Source organism: Lineus longissimus, chromosome 18, assembly GCF_910592395.1.
Source record: "Lineus longissimus chromosome 18, tnLinLong1.2, whole genome shotgun sequence".
NCBI lineage: Eukaryota > Metazoa > Nemertea > Pilidiophora > Heteronemertea > Lineidae > Lineus > Lineus longissimus.
Genome location: NC_088325.1, coordinates 12956811 through 12975951, shown reverse-complemented (window position 1 = coordinate 12975951; position 19141 = coordinate 12956811). Strand labels below are relative to the sequence as shown.

Below are 19141 nucleotides of genomic sequence, written 5' to 3'. Positions count from 1 at the left end.
TTGTGAAAAATCAACCACATTGCCAAACATCTTAAATCTAGTCCGTACTAATGACAAAATTATGGGCGGGAAATAGTTTTCATATCAACTGCTTCAGTGACATTTATGATAAAAATGTACTTGTGATATGATTATTATGTTACTGTTGTTGGTAAGTGTAGTTGGAACGGGTATAACTATTCTTGGCTAACAACAAGCTCGTGAAATCACTCACCTATATATGAAGACAAAAGAGTTTTACTAAATAGTATCCAATTGGGATTTTATTATATCTTGTCAATTACAAATAAATATTTACATTTTGTAAAATATTGGTGCGACTGGAATGACAAAAAACTGTATCACGTTATTTGGCCCCTGACTTCGCATTGAACGAATTTAGGCCTAGCCCAATACACGGTCTATTGCCTTAAAACAAAGCCCACTCGCACCTAAATTTCTCTTGTTCGACTCTCTATCACAAGGTTATCAGTGCAAATCGTGACAACCTCGACCCCCTCGAAACAGCTTTTGGGGGATCGATAGATCGAAAACGACAGAGGCAACTAAACATAATTGATGTCTGATCATAACAGTCATACTATCATTAACTCTAGATCTGCAAAAGGGGCACTGACATCCTGAACGCCTCCCCCCTCCGTTACCTCCGGCCATACGCGCGCCGTCAGTAACGCGATCGGGCGCTGAAGTCCCTTTTTGTTTTGTTTCTAGACAGCAAAAGTAAATCTAAAGAAAAGCGAATGATTCCACGAGAGCCGATTCGTTGAAATTTAAAAATCGTGCCTCCCGGATTAGTAAGTCAGTGGCGGTTTCCCGTTTTCGTGGAACCAGTCCTATTTGTAATAATGCTGTAGAACAAAATTAATCAAGACATGAAGAGTTTCCGTGGTGGATTCATCCACTTTGCAACCCGTAGGTTCTGCAAATGATGTCAAGATAAGTCCCACAGTTCTTGAATAGTTAATCAGATTTTCACCTCTCGCAGAGTTTTAAATTTTCGATACTTAGTTACCCTAAGGACGTTTAGGCAAAATGCTTACTTAGAAGACAGCAGATTATTAGTCAGTTTGCATATGCAAAATACTACTGAGCCAATCACGTCACCCTAAGGTGAAACACACTGTACAAAATATCACATCCGGGCAGTTTCTTAACCCAACTCAGCCGATAAAAAATCAAATTGGCTTCAACTGTTCAGCAGTAAGCCCCCGAAAGTCGGCATATTCTGATCGATTCACCGGTTCAAGCTTAGCATACTGGGGTTCTGCTTCATCTACACCTGTCGAGTCGTTGGCACCGTTTCCATGGTTTCGAACATCTCTACCACCTTGCACTGGTTCCGCAAGTGGCGTGGCATGGCCCGAATAACGCTCTTGATTGACGGCAATTTCTCCCATATTTTCATATTCGGAAGGACAACTGGATGGATCTTGACCGGTGTTTGTCGGCATGTCAGCCACGAAGGCGCTGTTCACATAAACTGGCTCACCCACGTTTCCGTACGCCCCTCCAACATTTACGTAGTTCTCTGGACCCCCGTTCCCGTTACCTCCTCCCATGGTCGGTACGTGAGTCTCATCGTAGTGCCCATTCCCATCAGGATTCCTAGCTTTCCGGCAAAAACAGACGAAACCACGTTTCCTGAAAGCAATCAATTGTAACACACATATACTGTAAAATTAGAAACTTCCGGCGACATTCTAGCAGAGAGAGAGCTACATCACCTGTGCTCTACATATGGTGCTCTTTTTAAACATTTAAAAAACATTTCACCCCAATTTGCCATGATAAGGGATTCATTATACGAGTTCGTTTTCCCTAGTGAGCAGTTCCTACCAATAATACTTCTCTGCAGTATGAGGTCTGATTGCCCCAGAAATCAATCAAGCCTTAAGGAGCTTGGAGACGCTTAAAGACTGCAAACCCTCAGAATTCTATTGGCATTGATAAGATTGTTTAAGATCTCGACCCCAAAGAAGGTACGTGTACAAGTCACCGTCTCAGGTCCTGCTTTACTACGTCTTTTAAACTGCATGTAAGAACATTATTCGAAATCAGCTATTATATTACCAGAAATAGACTCAAATTTAGTTTTATTGGTTTTTTCGACTTCGATGCGTGGGCGAATAAGATATCATGCTCACCACAAAATGATCCCAAGAATGATAGCCAATACAACCAAAACAACAAGAGCGGTCACGGCACCAATTAGACCTAGAAATCATAGACAAATTGGAGAAAGTTTCTGATCATCAACATTGGCCAACCTCATGAAAGTGATGGTATGCACTTGAATACTTCGTATGCTCTTTCCGACCATAATCATTGATAGGCTACCATAATTATGGACTCGGCATGACATGATTATTCATGAAAGTTGTGGTTCAGAGGTTCTCCTGTTGTGGCTTACCAGCGTTATCAGGCGGTTCATCTTCAATTTTTGGGGCCGACATAGGCGTAACAGTAAAGCTTGTGGTTGTTGTTGTTGTTGTTGCTGTCGTGGTTGTCGCTGTCGTTGTGGTAACTCCGACTGTCTTCGTGCAGGTAAACTCTACTGCGGTTGTAGCTGAAACAATGAGCAGACCGTCAGAAATACGACATTACTAATTCGTTTGTTATAAGCATCACTCCTTAGACAGAGGAATAGTTCGTCCTCGATAGCAAATCAAAGTGATCAAAAAAGAGATTCGGGTAAAACAGAGTCTTTCAATATTTCTTCATATTGAAAGACTCTAGGTAAAACAAGTGACACATGGCTTCTAAATTCGGTCATGTTGAGGAATGGGCATGATATCAACTGAATAATGATGTAGTTTCGTATTTTTTATATCAGTTATGCAACAGATTTTAATGTCCTTCCAAGGTGTCTTTCCCTACTCTAAACTGACTGTTCAAGCCACGGTTTTATGGAGGCAAATGACCCTCGGTACTTCAGTAATAAGCGCTTGATAGAATTCTTTCAGAGGGGAATGTAATGATGGAAATTATATATTTTAGAATAAATAAAAAAATAAAAAAAATATTTGTCCCCGCGACACTCTATCCAAGGACATATTTCCCCATCACACTGGTTATGTATGGTGATTCAGTCCCTTCGTTCAAATATTCCTACCATATAAAAAACAGTTCACTGATTTTGCAGGGATTTAAGGCTAGAGAGACCAATATATACATTAGATTGTGATTGCACAATAGAACATTTGATGATCCTGACTAATAAAATTAGGTATTCTATCCCTGTTCACAACGGAGATCAATTTCGAAATGCATGAACATGAATCCTAACCATTATGTGCTACCAGGCTGATATAGTTACTACCAGCTTAAAAAGAAATCGTATAAAATCCCTGCTTAGGATATATATTGTCCTGAGATAGAAGACAGCTCTTGTCATGATGTTTACCTTTTATCTGAATGTTAAATTTCCCTTCACCATCGCTCTTATTTGATTGGAATTGAATCGTGAAGTTATCCGTATTTGTGAAGTTAAATGGCCATGGGCCAGCTGAAGAATTATCGCCATACAACTGAATCTGAGAGCCGTCGTCATAAAATGTCAAGGATTGGTTCTGCGTGAACATTTTCTGATAAATGTACAAGGATAGCACTGTGGCTGCAGTGAGGTTTGTAGACGTGCAGGAACAAATTGTGCCACTCTCGTAATTGAACTGACTTGGGTACCCCGGAGATTGGAGGAAAGAAAAATTCGCAGGGATCGTGAACGTCGTATCTGAGCAGATTTCATAAAATGATGGCACTGAAATACAAAAGGACGAACCGATGAAACACTGGATTTTTAATAAATTGTGAAATGAAGCCGTGGGCCAGTGTTGAGAACTGATCAAAGAATATAATTTTCTACTTAAACACTGATGAAGTAGCTGCATTTTATCTTGTCGCTGACCAAACTCCTGGGCTTTGGGTTGTATCAATCACGCATGTAGAGCTCTACATCCGCGTATCAATGGATGTTTTTAGTGTGTATAATTCAACATATTCTAAAAAAACGTGAATTTACAAGACTTTTGCGTCCATTCTACCATTACGTATCAAAGGTGATTACACCGTTTCTTGTTGAGTTAAGTAAGCCCGCCCTAGCTATCGTAAGTCATTTCTAGTCCGAGATAAAAATTCGAGCGCTCGAGATAAACCCAACGCTCTCAAGATAATTCCAAAACATATTCTTCATATTGTGATTTCCTTTACCAGTGAGTCAAAGATAACAAAATCATTTAATGGTTTAATTGTATTTTGCTTACATTTATCGCTGGAACAGATCACACCCGAAGCATCCACCGAGTTGCACGCACTGGTCCCAAGGACCTCGTCATGTTTGCATTCTTCTAGACTTTGTTCGTCGCCATTGCACTGCACGTTGTTCCAGAAAACTGTACCAGTTCCTTGACCGAATTTGGCTTTCGTTGGGAAACCAGTGGTCGGCACAGCTCCTCTGTAACAGGCACAACATATCATGTATACAGGAACAATGATTTATTGAATAGTCACCTTGAACATACAGCCAATTTATTATATCGACTCTGCACGTTAACCGTACTCCTTAGCCCCAAATATCCTGTTTGTGGACTTGGCAACTTAGTTTAAAACATACCATACCCTTGCCCAGAGCAGTAAGTGATCTGGAAACCACTGTTGAAAACTCTGTATTACACTTTGATAAACAGGTGTCCACACACAACACTGAGTCTTTAACAATGTTAAACTTCCAGATTGCAATGGCATCAAAACGAAATGTTTCTCAGTGGCGATAACTCGTCGACAGCGATTGATAAAAATGAAAGGTGAAATATAAATGAATCGATTACTGTATATTAACTAGATTTGGTACTTTGGCGATGTTTTTTTCAAAACCATTTTGTCGCAAACAATAATTCATACAATGAAATAACTTACTTGAATCCAAGTTGTCTACAGGCGACGTTTGCATCACCGATACCCCAGCCAGTGTCACAGATCACGCCCCATTTACCATACTTTTTCACCTCAACTGTCCCACTGCTTGCCCCGACCACTGCTTTCGAAGATTGGGAGAGCCGGACGGCGAATGGTGTCTGTGATGCTGGAATTGAATGAGCGACCATTTTACTCACTAACTTTCTCCGATGTTCTCGGACGTCTAGTAAAGTGCTTTCTGGAAATGGCCAACTGGCTTTGGAAATTTTGTCATGATGTTCACGACATGTATCATCTCGGGGCCGTTTTGTTCAAAGCACCATTGGCCCTAATGGAACCGATTAGACCGATCGCAAAATTTCAAACTGGCTTAGAAACAAGATAACGCTGCGGGTGTTCCTTATAGGGATAACGTAATTTGTACTTTTGAACAACCTGACCGAAGTATTCCATGATTTCTTTTTAAAATGTTTGTAGGCGAGTACATCACTGTAATGTAATAATGTTTCTCGTTCAAAACATTAGGCAACCCGATCCTTTAAGGGGTATACTCCACCAGGCACTTCCCACCCTTCTAAAATTAGACTCCGGCATGTTACATGTGAAACTCATCGAATTCCGAGGAGAAGGAGGTGATTGCGATATCAGCATAAAGATGGCGGTAGGAACCTGTTGAAGGAATACATTGTGATACTCACCGTTGTCCAGTTTACAATCAACATCAATAACGTTGTTTGGGGAGCAGGAAGTCCATTGCGTCAAGGTACAGTCAGCAAGAGTTAGTTCAGTTCCCTTACATGTTGCAGTAAAGGAAACATTGTAAGATGAGGCGTTGGCTGCAGTCTGCTTCTCAACACCGCTGTAACAGGGAGAGAGATTGTTAGGGTGCAAATAAGGCACAAGGTTCGAACTGAACACATTCAATAATGAAAATTATCTTTCTTTGTCCCTTGTTGTTCATCATATCATAGAATTGCCTATACTTAGACTATATTTTTAGCTGCATCTTTTGAGAACGTCTGAATAACACGATTTCGTTGAATCCATTCAACTTATTCATTCTGTCGGGAATAGATAAAGATATAGGTTTCTGTTTATATCTGACCTGTATCCCATTTGTTTGCAGACGATCCCGGCAACTGTGGTGGCAGCTGATCCGCTGTCGTAATACACTGCTCCAGTCGCTCCAGCTTTCGTGGCTTCCAATATTCCCTTCTGGACGTGGCTAGGGCTCCCTGACAAGCTTACATCGAACAAACCATTCAGTGCTGCAAATGTCAGTTGAAAACATAGGTGTTTCAGTGGCACGAAACTTTATTATTGCACCAGTACTGGGAAAGATCAATGTCTAGATGCCAGCGAAATTAGGATATCATGGGTTGAATGTGTTGCTCTTGAAAATGCCTAACTTTATATGGGTGCACTTAGCTTTTATTGGGTCACCCGATATACATGTATATCATGGATTGGCATTTCATACCATCTAAAGGTATGCGAGAGTAGTTGTAAAGAATTAAAGCTTGCAATCGTCCAATTGTGCTTTCACCACATCGTTGTTATTGTTTTACTTCCAGATTATTATTCAATTATCTATTTTCTTTGAATCATTAGGTTTCACAAACGAACTGCACTACTAGTATTGTATACCCGATCAATAAAAGGCAATATGTTGCATGTGTGGACACAGAAATCATATTAGTGTCAAGTGATCATGGCAAGTAGTACTTACCTGGGTCACTTTCGCAACCCACCTCCACAGCTAACATACAATTACCGGTCGGGACTTGAAGTGTGCATTTACTGAAGTCGTCTTCTTCACCGATGCAGGTGACGTCATCGAGGACTATTATTAGCTTGTCACTTGACACTAACGTCCCACTATTACTGCGTTTTCCATTCCTTTAATAAAAACGAATCAGTGATTTAGATAATCAGCACTTCACCCTATATGTCATGTTGCTGAAATACATCTTGGTATATCATGAAACTTTCGAGTAGATCTGGTCCTGTGGAAATGATCACATCTGGAAAAATGCATCCGACCAATGCAGACTGTTGTGATGCGTGCTTGGATTTATGCATCAGAGCATACATGTATACAGTGGTGTTGCAAAGTAAGATATCCGATAATGCTTCGCTATCATTTTTTCGTTCGGAAATCGTATGACGAGAATTTATGGGAAGTTTCACACCAGCATGAAGAAACCTTTTAATATACGTCTCCATGAACACGTAATATGTGTTTTCGCAATTGGCTTCCACTCAGACAATTGCTACATGTACACTAGACTGTAAATTAAACTTTTGCGACGCACTGTACGTGTGGCATTCCCAAACAGCTTTGTACAAAGCTGCAGGGCACTGGACAGCCAGGATTGTCGCCAGGACCCAAGTCGGCGTATCAAAATCGTGACTGCATGCATCCTGAGGAAATCGCGGTTATTGTTCCCTTCTCCGAGCCAGCACCGGAGAAGCGAACAATAGCCCGTGATTTTCTCAGGATGGGTTGCATGTGATTGCATATAAATACGTATAATTTGTGAAGCATCACGATTCACAAAGTAAATTAGCGTAAAATGGAGGGTTCACAATTTTGGGAGGGAGGTTTCACAACTTTTTCTAGCGCAACACGATTTCAAGCCAAAAGCGAGCGTTGGGCAATCATCATAGTTTGGCAACTTCATATGCCGATGATGTCAAGAACACTATAACTGCACTCACCCAAATCCCATTTGTCGACATGCAACTTTTGCTGCTTTGTCATCGAATCCAGGTACATTTAAGCATATGCTTCCCCAGTTGCCGTTGTACCGAACTTCTAACTTCTTCATTTCCCTCAAGCGCAGTATTACCGCATCGTTTGGATCGAAAAAAGCAAAACAAATCACATAATCTTATAAACTATGACTCTTTTTTACTGATTTAACGTAATTGGGCACTCAAACTAAAACAAGACATATTTCTCTAATACGACCAGAGTCTTTCAAATATTTGAAAGACTCTTATACGACGTAATCAAGATATGAAATAGAAACACCTCACGCGGCACCGATTCGGCGTATTTTTGATCAAACACTACGTTGAACGGCCCTGTGATTTCTTGGCCTAACACACCAGCGAATCATACCTAACATCATACCTAATATGCGATATATTGGGATCAGTTTGGTTTATCATCACTTACCTGCAGCTGCATATGATATCAACTGCAATAGAAGGAATAAATTACGAGTGCGACACATTCCGCTCTTTTTCACCACGATTTTCCAGGTCGAGCCATCTAAGTCCAAGACACCGGGTATTTAAATGAGCACCAAGGTTCTGTTTAGATTTAAAAACTGACCTGTTTGGGTGATAATTCGACGATAATTTGTATTTGTCACTCATACGCAACATTATCATATTAGGCCTATGGGACGAATGTTAGAACAGTCAGCGAATCGTGACGAATGGGGTCAGGATTCATCTTGTCTTCCTTTGACCGCATGCACTGGTATCGCGTACATGTATGTATGTTATTGATACTTAGTACTTGCCGGTGTGCAAGGGATAGTAGTCCTAGGGCTGATAGTCCGTGTAACAATAGCCCGCATTGCTAAATGTTTTGGTTAGGGTTAGCGGTACAATAGATCATGCTGCTTAATTGGTCAAATACAAAGCTACCGGACTATAACTCCAGGGGGACTATATCCGCTGTCACACCGGTATGTGTCCATATACGTGCATACGTACTCTGGATTCACATACCTAAGACAGGTCAATTAGTTACCATCCTGTAAGAAATCGAAACAAAGCCCAGGCCTCGGGTCGCCAACCTATTGTCTGTCCAAATTGAACGTTTAGACTGGCGTTGACGGACCATTGGCATAATATCACAGACGTCTGTGATAGTATGGTATCTTAATGTAGCTTCAATTGTATATGCTGAATAGACGTAGGATTTTTATGGTACAACTATATGGTTCCATAGAAGCCATGTCAGATACAGACAAGGAAAATACTTCAGAAATCATTTTCTTATTCCATAAACATCAACCCCAAAGGACGACTCTGCTATTGGCAAATTGTCCATAATGCATTTGCCCAAAATGCATTGACAATGCATCACTGTCATTGGCATGGGGGCTGGCAGTCTAATGAGTGCCCATGGTGACGGATGACCCAATAAGTTCGAGTCCACACCGACATTTAAGTACTCATTTAACATCCTGCAGAGTGCCATAACTTCCAGCGGTATTGCCTCCGTAGCCTCCGCCCATATTGACGCGTGTTGTCTGGAAGCTGAGCAATGTCAATACATTGAAGGTCACGATGGTAGAATGCATGCGGTAGTTGGTAAAACCTTGACGCAGATTTTGGACGCTGGACGCTAAGTTTTGCATCATATAGATTGCATCACCATCATTCACTAAATCTAATTGTACCGTTAACTAGGAAGGGCTATTAATATGGATTACGCAGTTAATCCTCCAGTTACCCGACATCGAATAACCCTTTGTGAAAAATCAACCACAATGCCAAACATCTTAAATCTGGTACGTACTAATGACAAAATTATGGGCGGGAAATAGTTTTCATATCAACTGCTTCAGTGACATTCATGATGTACATGTGATATGATTATTATGTTACTGTTGTTGGTAAGTGTAGTTGGAACGGGTATAACTATTCTTTGCTAACAACAAGCTCGTGAAATCACTCACCTATATATGAAGACAAAAGAGTTTTACTAAATAGTATCAAATCTGAATTTATTGCATCTTGTCAATTACAAATAAATATATACACTTGGTGAAATATTGGTGCGACTGGAATGACAAAAAAACTGTATCACGTTAATTTGCCCCTTACTTCGCAGTTGAACGAATTCAAGCCTTGCCCAATACACGGTCTATTGCCTTAAAACAAAGCCCACTCGCACCTAGGTCTAAATTTCTCTTGTTCTACTCTCTATCACAGGGTTATCAGTGCAAATCGTGACAACCTCGACCCCCTCGAAACAGATTTAGGGGATCGATAGATCCAAAACGGCAGAGGCAAATAAACACAATTGATGGTGTCAGACCATAACAGCCATACTATCATTAACTCTAGATCTGCAACAGGGGCACTGACATATTGAAAGCCTCCCGCCTCCGTTACCTCCGCCCATACGCGCGTGGTCTGTAAAGCGATGGCGCACTGAAGTCCCTTTTTGTTTTGTTTCTAGACAGCAAAAGTACATCTAAAGAAAAGCGAATGATTCCACGAGAGCCGATTCGTTGAAATTTAAAAATCGTGCCTCCCGGATTTGTAAGTCAGTGGCGGTTTCCCGTTTTCGTGGAATCAGTCCTATGTTGGGAAAATGAACAATTGGTTCAAAGAATCTGTACGGGCCAATTGGGAAGCGTTTCCGTAGTGGATTCAACCGCTTTGCAACCCGTAGGTTCTGCAAATGATGTCAAGATAAGTCCCACAGTTCTTCAATAATTAATAAGATTTTCACCTCTCGCCGAGTTTTAAATTTTCGACACTCAGTTACCCTAAGGATGTTAAGGCAAAATGCTCACTTAGTAGACAGCAGATTATTAGGCATTTTGCATATGCAAAATACTACTGAGCCAATCACGTCACCCTAAGGTGAAACACACTGTACAATATATCACACGCAGGCAGTTTCTTAACCTAACTCAGCCGATAAAAAGTCAAATTGGCTTCAACTGTTCAGCAGTAAGCCCTCGAAGGTCGGCATATTCTGATTGCTTCACTGGTTCAAGCTTAGCATACTGGGGTTCTGCTTCATCTGCACCTGTCGAGTCGTTGGCGCCGTTTCCATGGTTTCGAACATCTCTACCACCTTGCACTGGTTCCGCAAGTGGCGTGGCGTGGCCCGAATAACGCTCTTGATTGAAGGCAATTTCTACCATATTTTCATATTCGGAAGGACAACTGGATGGATCTTGACCGGTGTTTGTCGGCATGTCAGCCACGAAGGTGCTGTTCACATAAACTGGCTCACCCACGTTTCCGTACGCCCCTCCATCATTACGGTAGTTCCCTGGACCCCCGTTCCCGGTACCTTCTCCAATGGTCGGTACGTGAGTCTCATCGTAGAGCCCATTCCCATCAGGACTCCTAGCTTTCCGGCCAAAACGGACGAAACCATGTTTCCTGAAAGCAATCAATTGTAACACACATATATACTGTAAAATTAGAACCTTAAGGCGACATTCGAGCAGAGAGAGAGCTACATCACCTGCGCTCTACATATGGTGCTCTTTTTAAAAATCAAAACAACTTTTTCACCCCAATGTGAATTGCCATGAAAAGGGATTCATTATACGAGTTCGCTTTCCCTAGTGAGCAGTTCCTACCAATAATATTCTCTGCAGTATGAGGTCGGATTGCCCCAGAAATCCATCAAGCCTTAAGGTGCTTGGAGACGCTTAAAGACTGCAAACCCTCAGAACTCTATTGGCATGGATAAGATTGTTTAAGATTTCGACCCCAAAGAAGGTACGTGTATAAGTCACCGTCTCAGGTTCTGCTTTGCTATGTCTTTTAATCTACATGTAAGAGCATTATTCGAAATCAGCTATTATGTTACCAGAAATAGACTCAAATTTAGTTTGATCGGTTTTTTCGACTTCGATGCGTGGGCGAATAAGATATTATGCTCACCACAAAATTATCCCAAGAATGATAGCCAAAACAACCAAAACAACCGGAGCGGTCACGGCACCAATTAGACCTAGAAATCAAAGACAAATTTATCATGGATATACAGTAAAAAATATACCCCGCAGGAAAATTAATATGTGTAGATATCGGATTTTCACCGAGAATCGATGACGGGATCTTCGAGAGGGAGCGTTTCGTTCCTAGGCATACGAACTCAGATACACAATAATGGCCAGAATGAAGCGCACTTTCTCCAACTTTCAGAATCCATCATCTCTTTCAAGTGCACTTTCAATTCCCATTAATCCATCCCCTCCTCATGCACATGATTGCCACAATGACAAAGTAATGGGTTGTGTTGTGTGGGGCCAATTAACCTATTAATAGAAAAGAAATTACTAATTTGGTGAAAACGTTACCTATACAATCTCGCAACGCATAACGGCGAAGTAGAACCTGGCCAGACCACGTCCAGGAACGATATCACTCAGTTGAAACGGTACTTATACTTTTTGAATTTCAAAACTAATACTAAATAGGCTTAGGAGAAAGTTTCTGATCATCAACTTTGGCCAACCTCATGAAAGTGATGGTCATACACTTGAATACATAGTATGCTCTTTTTGACAGTAATTATGGATGGGCTACCATGTGGACTGGTCATGACATGATAATTCATGAGAGTTGTGGTTTAGAAGATCTCCTGTTGTTGCTTACCAGCGTTATCAGGCGGTTCATCGCAAATTGATTTGTCCGTCTTAGACGTACCAGTAGAGCTTGTTATTGTTGTTATTGTTGTTGCTGTTGTTGTTGTTGTTGCTATCGTGGTAACTTTGGTTGTCTTCGTGCAGGTAAACTCTAATGCTGTTGTAGCTGAAACAATGAGCAGACCGTCAGAAATACGACATTACTAATTCGTTTGTTATGCATGAAGCACTCCTTAGACCGAGGAATAGTTCGTCCTCGATAGCAAATCAAAGTGATCAAAAAAGAGATTCGGGTTAAACAGGGTCTTTCAATAAATCTTCATAAAGAAAGACTCTGTGTAAAACAAGTGAGACATGGCTTCTTAATTCAGTCATGTTGAGGAATGGGCATGGTATCAACTGAATAATCATGTAGTTCCGTATTGTTTATATCAGTTATGCAACAGATTTTAATGTCCTTCCATAAAAAAAAGGTGTCCTTCCCTACTCTAAACTGACGGTTCAAGCCATGGATTTATGGAGGCAAATGACCCTCAATACTTCAGTGATAAGCGCTGAACAGATTTATTTGAGAGGAGAATGTAAAGATGGACATTATACATGTTAGAATAATAATAGTTTTCAATTAAAAAATATTTTGTCCCCGCGACACTCTATCCAAGTGCAGATATCCCCATCACACTGGTTATGTATGCTGATTCAGTCCCCTCGTTCAAATATTCCTATCCTATAAAAAACAGTTCACTGATTTTGTAGGGATTTAAGGCTAGATAGACCAATATATACATTAGATTGTGATTGCACAATAGAACCTTCGATGATCCCGACTACTAAAATTAGGTATGCTATCCCTGTTCACAACGGAGATCAAATTCGAAATGCATGAACATGAATCCTAACCATTATCGTGCTACCAGGCTGATCTAGTTATTGCCAGCTAAAAAACTAGAAGACAACTCTTGTCATGATGTTTACCTTTTATCTGAATATTTAATTTCCCTTCACCATCGCTCTTATTCGATTGGAATTGAATCGTGAAGTTATCCGTATTTGTGAAGTTAAATGGCCATGGGCCAGCTGAAGAATTGTCGCCATACAACTGAATCTGAGAGCCGTTGTCATAAAATGTCAAGGATTCCACGTGGTTCTGCGTGAACATTTTCTGATAAATGTACAAGGATAGCGCTGTGGCTGCAGTGAGGTTTGTAGACGTGCAGGAACATGTTGTGCCGCTTTCGTAACTGAACTTATTTGGGTACCCCGGAGATTGGAGGAAAGAAAAATTCGCAGGGATCGTGAACGTCGTATCAGAGCAGATGTCATCAAATGATGGCACTGAAATACAAAAGGACAAACCGATGACACACTGGATTTTTGATAAATTGTGAAATGAAGCCGTTGGCCAGTGTTGATAAATATCCAAGAATATAATTTTGGCCGGGTCTATTTGGCAAGCCGCTCGCCGAACAGGCATCTTTTTTTGTCCTGTTTGGAGAGCCGCTTGCCAAACAGCACTAAAAAGCCACCCTGTTCGGCCAGCCGGGCTTGCCAAACAGGGCAAAAATACTACCCTATTTGGCGAGCCGGAGAGGTTACAACATGTTGGCCAATCAGAGAGCAGTGACGTCATTATTCGAATTTATATGCGCATATTTAACAATGGCCGACTTCCCGCTCTCGATTCAATTTCTGTTACTAAACTCGGGTTTTGGTCAATAATCCATGAAGAAGCATGTACATGTACATGACTGTATGGATTTACAAAAAAAGTCATAAACGTGATTTAACTGATAAGCATGTTAAATGCATTAGTGTGCATTTCTAAAGGCGTTTCACTGTAACTACAGTGTTACTGACCGTGTTGCCACGAATGATAATGAGCTCCTGAATGGTTGAATATGCATGAGTTCGGCTCTCCATCTAGGGCAGAAAAAAGGCGCTGTTTGGTGAGCCGGGCTTGCCAAATAGTCACTTCCTATAATTTTTCGACTTAAACGCTGATAAAGTAGCTGCATGTTATCTTGTCGCTGACCAAACTCCTGGGCTTTGGGTTGTATCAATCTCGGATGTAGAGCTCTACATCCGTGTATCAATGGATGTTTTTAATGTGTATAATTCAACATATTCTAAAAAAACGTGAATTTACAGGACTTTTGCGTCCATTCTACCATTACGTATAAAAGGTGATTACTCCGTTTCTGGTTGGGTTAAGTAAGCCCGCCCTAGCTATCGTAAGTCATTTCTAGTCCGAGATAAAATTTCGAGCGCTCGAGATATAAACCCAACGCTCTCAAGATAAATTCCAAAACAAATTCTTCATATTGTGATTTCCTTTACTAGTCTACAAAGATAACAAAATTCATTTAATGGTTTAATTATATTTTGCTTACAATCCTCACTGGAACAGATCACACCCGAAGCATTCACCGAGTTGCACTCACTCGTCCCAAAGACTTCAACATATTTGCACTCGGCTATACTTTGTTCGTCGCCATTGCACTGCAGATTGTTCCAGACAACTGTACCCGTTCCTTGACCGAATTTGGCGTCAGTTGGGAAACCAGTGATCGGTACCGCTCCCCTGTAACAGGAAGAATAGAACTAATCATGTACACAATAATGTACAATCTCGGTCAGAAGTTATTAACCACCTGATATTTGTAAATTACTCCGTTATTCCCCAAATATCAGGTGGTTAATAACTTCTGACCGAGATTGTACATGGACATGTATAGTATGTACATTTACTTGTATATTTATAGACACAGTGATCTAGAACATACAGCCAATTTATTATGTCGACTCTGCACGTTAACCGTGCTTCTTCGCCCCAAATATCCTGTTTGTGGACTTGGCAACTTAGTTTAAAACATACCCTTGCCCAGAGTAGTAAGTGATCTGGAAACCACTGTTGAAAACTCTGTATTACACTTTGATAGACAAGTGTCCACACACAACACTGCGTCTTTAACAATGTTAAACTTCCAGATTGCAATCGCATCAAAATGAAATGTGTCTCAGTGGCGACAACTGGTCGACAATGATTGGTAAAAATGAAAGGTGAAATATAAATGAACCTATAATTATATAACTAGATTTGGTACTTTGGCGATGTTTTTTTCAAAACCAGTTTGTCGCAAACAATAATTCATACAATGACAGAAATAACTTACTTGAATCCAAGTTGTCTACAGACGACGTTTGCAGCACTGATATCCCAGCCAGTGTCACAGATCACGCCCCATTTACCATACGTTTTCAACTCAACTGTCCCACTGCTTGCCCCGACCACTGCTTTCGAAGATTGGGAGAGCTGGACGGCGAATGGGGATGCTGGAATTGAATAACCGACCATTTTACTCCCTAACTTTCTCCGATGTTCTCGAACGTCTAGTAAAATGCTTTCTGGAAATGGCCAACTGGCTTTAGAAATTTTGTCATGATGTTCACGACATGTATCATCTCGAGGCCGTTTTGTTCAAAGCTTCATTGACCCTAATGGAACCGATTAGACTGAACGCAAAATATTCAAAGAGGCTTAGAAACAAGATAACGCTGGGGGCGTTCCTTATAGGGATAACGTGATTTGTACTTTTGAACAACCTGATCGAAGTATACCATGATTTCTTTTAAAATGTTTGTAGGTGAGTACATCACCCTAATGTTATAATATTTCCCGTTTAAAACATTAGGCAACCCGACCCTTTACGGGGTATACTCCATCAGGTGCTTCCCACCCTTCTAAATTAGACTCCGGCATGTTACATGTGAAACTCATCGAATTCCGAGGAGAAGGAGGTGATTGCGATATCAGCTTGAAGAGGGCGGAAAGTGAACCGGTTGAAGGAATACATTGTGATACTCACCGGAGTCCAGTTTACATTCAACATCAATGGCGTTGTTTGAGGAGCAGGAAGTCCCGTGCGTTAAGTTACAGGCGGCAAGAGTTAGTTCAGTTCCAATACATGTTGCAGTAAAGGAACTATTGTAAGATGAGGCGTTGGTCGCAGTCTGCTTCTCCACACCGCTGTAACAGGGAAAGGGATTGTTAGGGTGTAAATAAGGCACAAGGTTCGAAATGAAGACATTCAATAATGAAAATTATCTTTCTTTGTCCCTTGTCGTTCATCATATCATAGAAATGCCTATATTTAGACTATATGTTTAGCTGCATCTTTTGGGAACGTCTGAATAACAAGATTTCGTTGAATCCATGCAACTTATTCATTCTATCGGGAATAGATAAAGATATAGGTTTCTGTTTATATCTGACCTGTATCCCATTTGTTTGCAGACGATTCCGGCAACTGTAGTGGCAGCTGATCCGCTGTCGTAACACACAGCTCCAGTTGCTCCAGCTTTCGTGGCGTGCAATATTCCCCTGTGGGCGTGGTTGGGACTCCCTAAGAAGCTTACATCGAACAGACCATCCAGTGCTGCAAATGTCATGGGTGTTTCAATGGCTTGTATTGGAATGATCTGGCAGAGAAAAGTTTAAGAGCCAACGGTTCCTACACTGTACAACCTGATATTGCTTTGTAGGTTTCAATTGAATGTAGAAATCAAGTTATGCATCAGGTTATACTATCATCAGTCTGCATAATCGCCGGGATGGATTCGTCGACCATTCCATTAGAAAATAACATGGTTATGTGAGTGAATGCGTTGCCTCTATAATTCCTCAGAAAAGCAGCAATCTGGAAATTATTCTACGACATCAGATTAATGACAGCAAGAATAGATAAAGACTAGTCCTTTATGAATTCTTGATGACAGCCATTCCATTGTCAGTGTTTTCATCTTGAACAGTTCACTAAGAACGTCTGGTAGTTGTTATGTGGTACCGATAACGTACAGTATACAACTAAACTGAGTAGCATTGACAAAAACAAGCTAATTTTTGTTCCCTAGCATTTCATTTCACATGCCCTTCCGTTTTTCTCGTCACTTCGTTATTGTATCACCAATGGAAAACATCAATGGCTGGATGCCTGCAAGGGTCGAATGTGTCGCCTTTTATAACACCCAAACATTTGGGTGCACTCAGCCTTTACTGGGCCAACTGATATACCATGGACTGGCATTTCATCCCCAATGTATGCGAGAGTGAAAAGCTGTTTTAAAAAACCCGCAATTCCCCAATTCTGCTGTCGCCGTGTTGTTTTTGTATTTCAGATTTCAGATTATCATTTAAAAAAAAGTTTACTTCCTTTGAATTTCATATGTTCACAAACGAACTGGACTAATGGAATTGTTTCAACGAAAGGGTAAATGTATCATGTGCAGACAAAAGAATAATATTAGTGTCACGTGATCAAGTGGTACTTACCTGGGTCACTTTCGCAATTCACCTCCACAGCAAACATACAATTACCGGTCGGGACTTGAAGTGTGCATTTACTGAAGTCGTCTTCTTCACCGTTGCAGGTGACTTCACCGAGGACTATTGTCAGCTTGGCCACTATCACAGACGTCACACTTGTACTGAGATTTCCATTCCTTTAATAAACACGAATCAGTGATTTATATAATCAGCACTTCACCCTATATGTCATGTTGCTGAAATACATCTTGGTATATCAATAAACTCTCGAGTAGATCCTGTGGAAATGATCATATCTGAATTGAGGATACTGAAAAAATGCATCCGACCAATGCAGACTGTTGTGATGCGTGCTTGAATTTATGCATCAGAGCATACATGTATTCAGTGGTGTTGCAAAGTAAGATATCCGATAATGCTTCGCTATCATTTTTTCGTTCGGAATTCGTATGACTAGAATTTAAGGGATGTTTCACACCAGTATGAAGAAACTTTTTAATATCCGTCTCCATGAATACGTAATATGTGTTTTCGAAATGGGCTTGCACTCAGACAATTGCTACATGTACACTAGACTGTAAATTAAACTTTTGCGACGCACTGTACGTGTGGCATTCCCAAACAGCTTTGTACAAAGCTGCAGGGCACTGGACAGCCAGGATTATCACCAGGACCCAAGTCGGCGTATCAAAATCGTGACTGCATGCATCCTGAGGAAATCGCGGTTATTGTTCCCTTCTCCGAGCCAGCACCGGAGAAGCGAACAATAGCCCGTGATTTCCTCAGGATGGGTTGCATGTGATTGCATATAAATACGTATAATTTGTGAAGTATCACGATTCACAAAGAAAATTAGCATAAAATGGAGGGTTCACAATTTTGGGAGGGAGGGTTCACAACTTTTTCTAGCGCAGCACGATTTCAAACCAAAAGCGAGCGTTGGGCAATCATCATAGTTTGGCAACTTCATACGCCGATGATGTCAAGAACACTATAACTGCACTCACCCAAATCCCATTTGTCGACATGCGACTTTTGCTGCTTTGTCATCGAATCCAGGTACGTGGAAGCATATGCTCCCCCAGTTGCCGTTGTACCGAACTTCTAACTTCTTCATTTCCCTCAAGCGCAATATTACCGCATCGTTTGGATTTGAAAAAGCAAAACAAATCACATAATCTTATAAATAATGATTTTCTGACTGATTTGGCGTAATTGGGATCTCAAACTAAAACAAGACACATTTCTCTAATACGACCAGAGTCTTTCAAATATTTGAAAGACTCTTATACGACGTAATCAAGATATGAAATAGAAACACCTCACGCGGCACCGATTCGGCGTATTTTTGATCTAACACTACGTTGAACGGCCCTGTGATTTCTTGGCCTAACACGCCAGCGAATCAAACCTAACATCATACCAAATATGCGATATATTGGGATCCGTTTGGTTTATCGTCACTTACCTGCAGCTACATGTGATATCAAATGCAATAGAAGGAATAAATTACGAGTGCGACACATTCCGCTCTTTTTCA

At 40.9% G+C, this 19141-nt stretch overlaps 2 protein-coding genes across 4 annotated transcripts; both read right to left on the bottom strand.

Annotated features, from left to right (window-relative positions):
• Positions 1-256: 256 nt before the first annotated feature.
• Positions 257-8187, bottom strand: LOC135502102 (deleted in malignant brain tumors 1 protein-like). Of its 2 annotated transcripts, none has more exons than XM_064794667.1 (10): positions 8096-8187; positions 6641-6810; positions 6017-6179; positions 5610-5770; positions 4912-5077; positions 4260-4450; positions 3404-3757; positions 2411-2566; positions 2145-2214; positions 257-1641 (listed from the first exon to the last, which is right to left on the bottom strand). In XM_064794667.1, exons 2-10 carry the CDS (start codon positions 6675-6677, stop codon positions 1176-1178), a joined length of 1764 nt encoding a protein of 587 aa, XP_064650737.1. In that variant the 5' UTR covers positions 6678-6810; positions 8096-8187; the 3' UTR covers positions 257-1175. The 2 variants fall into 2 exon arrangements, with proteins under 2 accessions (XP_064650737.1, XP_064650736.1); XM_064794666.1 differs by lacking the exon at positions 8096-8187 and adding an exon at positions 7633-7763.
• Positions 8188-9680: 1493 nt separating this feature from the next.
• LOC135502099 (deleted in malignant brain tumors 1 protein-like) lies at positions 9681-18739 on the bottom strand. Of its 2 annotated transcripts, XM_064794660.1 has the most exons (11): positions 18609-18739; positions 17608-17777; positions 16552-16714; positions 16145-16305; positions 15452-15611; positions 14669-14859; positions 14136-14198; positions 13254-13613; positions 12289-12444; positions 11572-11641; positions 9681-11061 (listed from the first exon to the last, which is right to left on the bottom strand). In XM_064794660.1, exons 1-11 carry the CDS (start codon positions 18716-18718, stop codon positions 10596-10598), a joined length of 2070 nt encoding a protein of 689 aa, XP_064650730.1. In that variant the 5' UTR covers positions 18719-18739; the 3' UTR covers positions 9681-10595. The 2 variants fall into 2 exon arrangements, with proteins under 2 accessions (XP_064650730.1, XP_064650731.1); XM_064794661.1 differs by lacking the exon at positions 14136-14198.
• Positions 18740-19141: the final 402 nt, after the last annotated feature.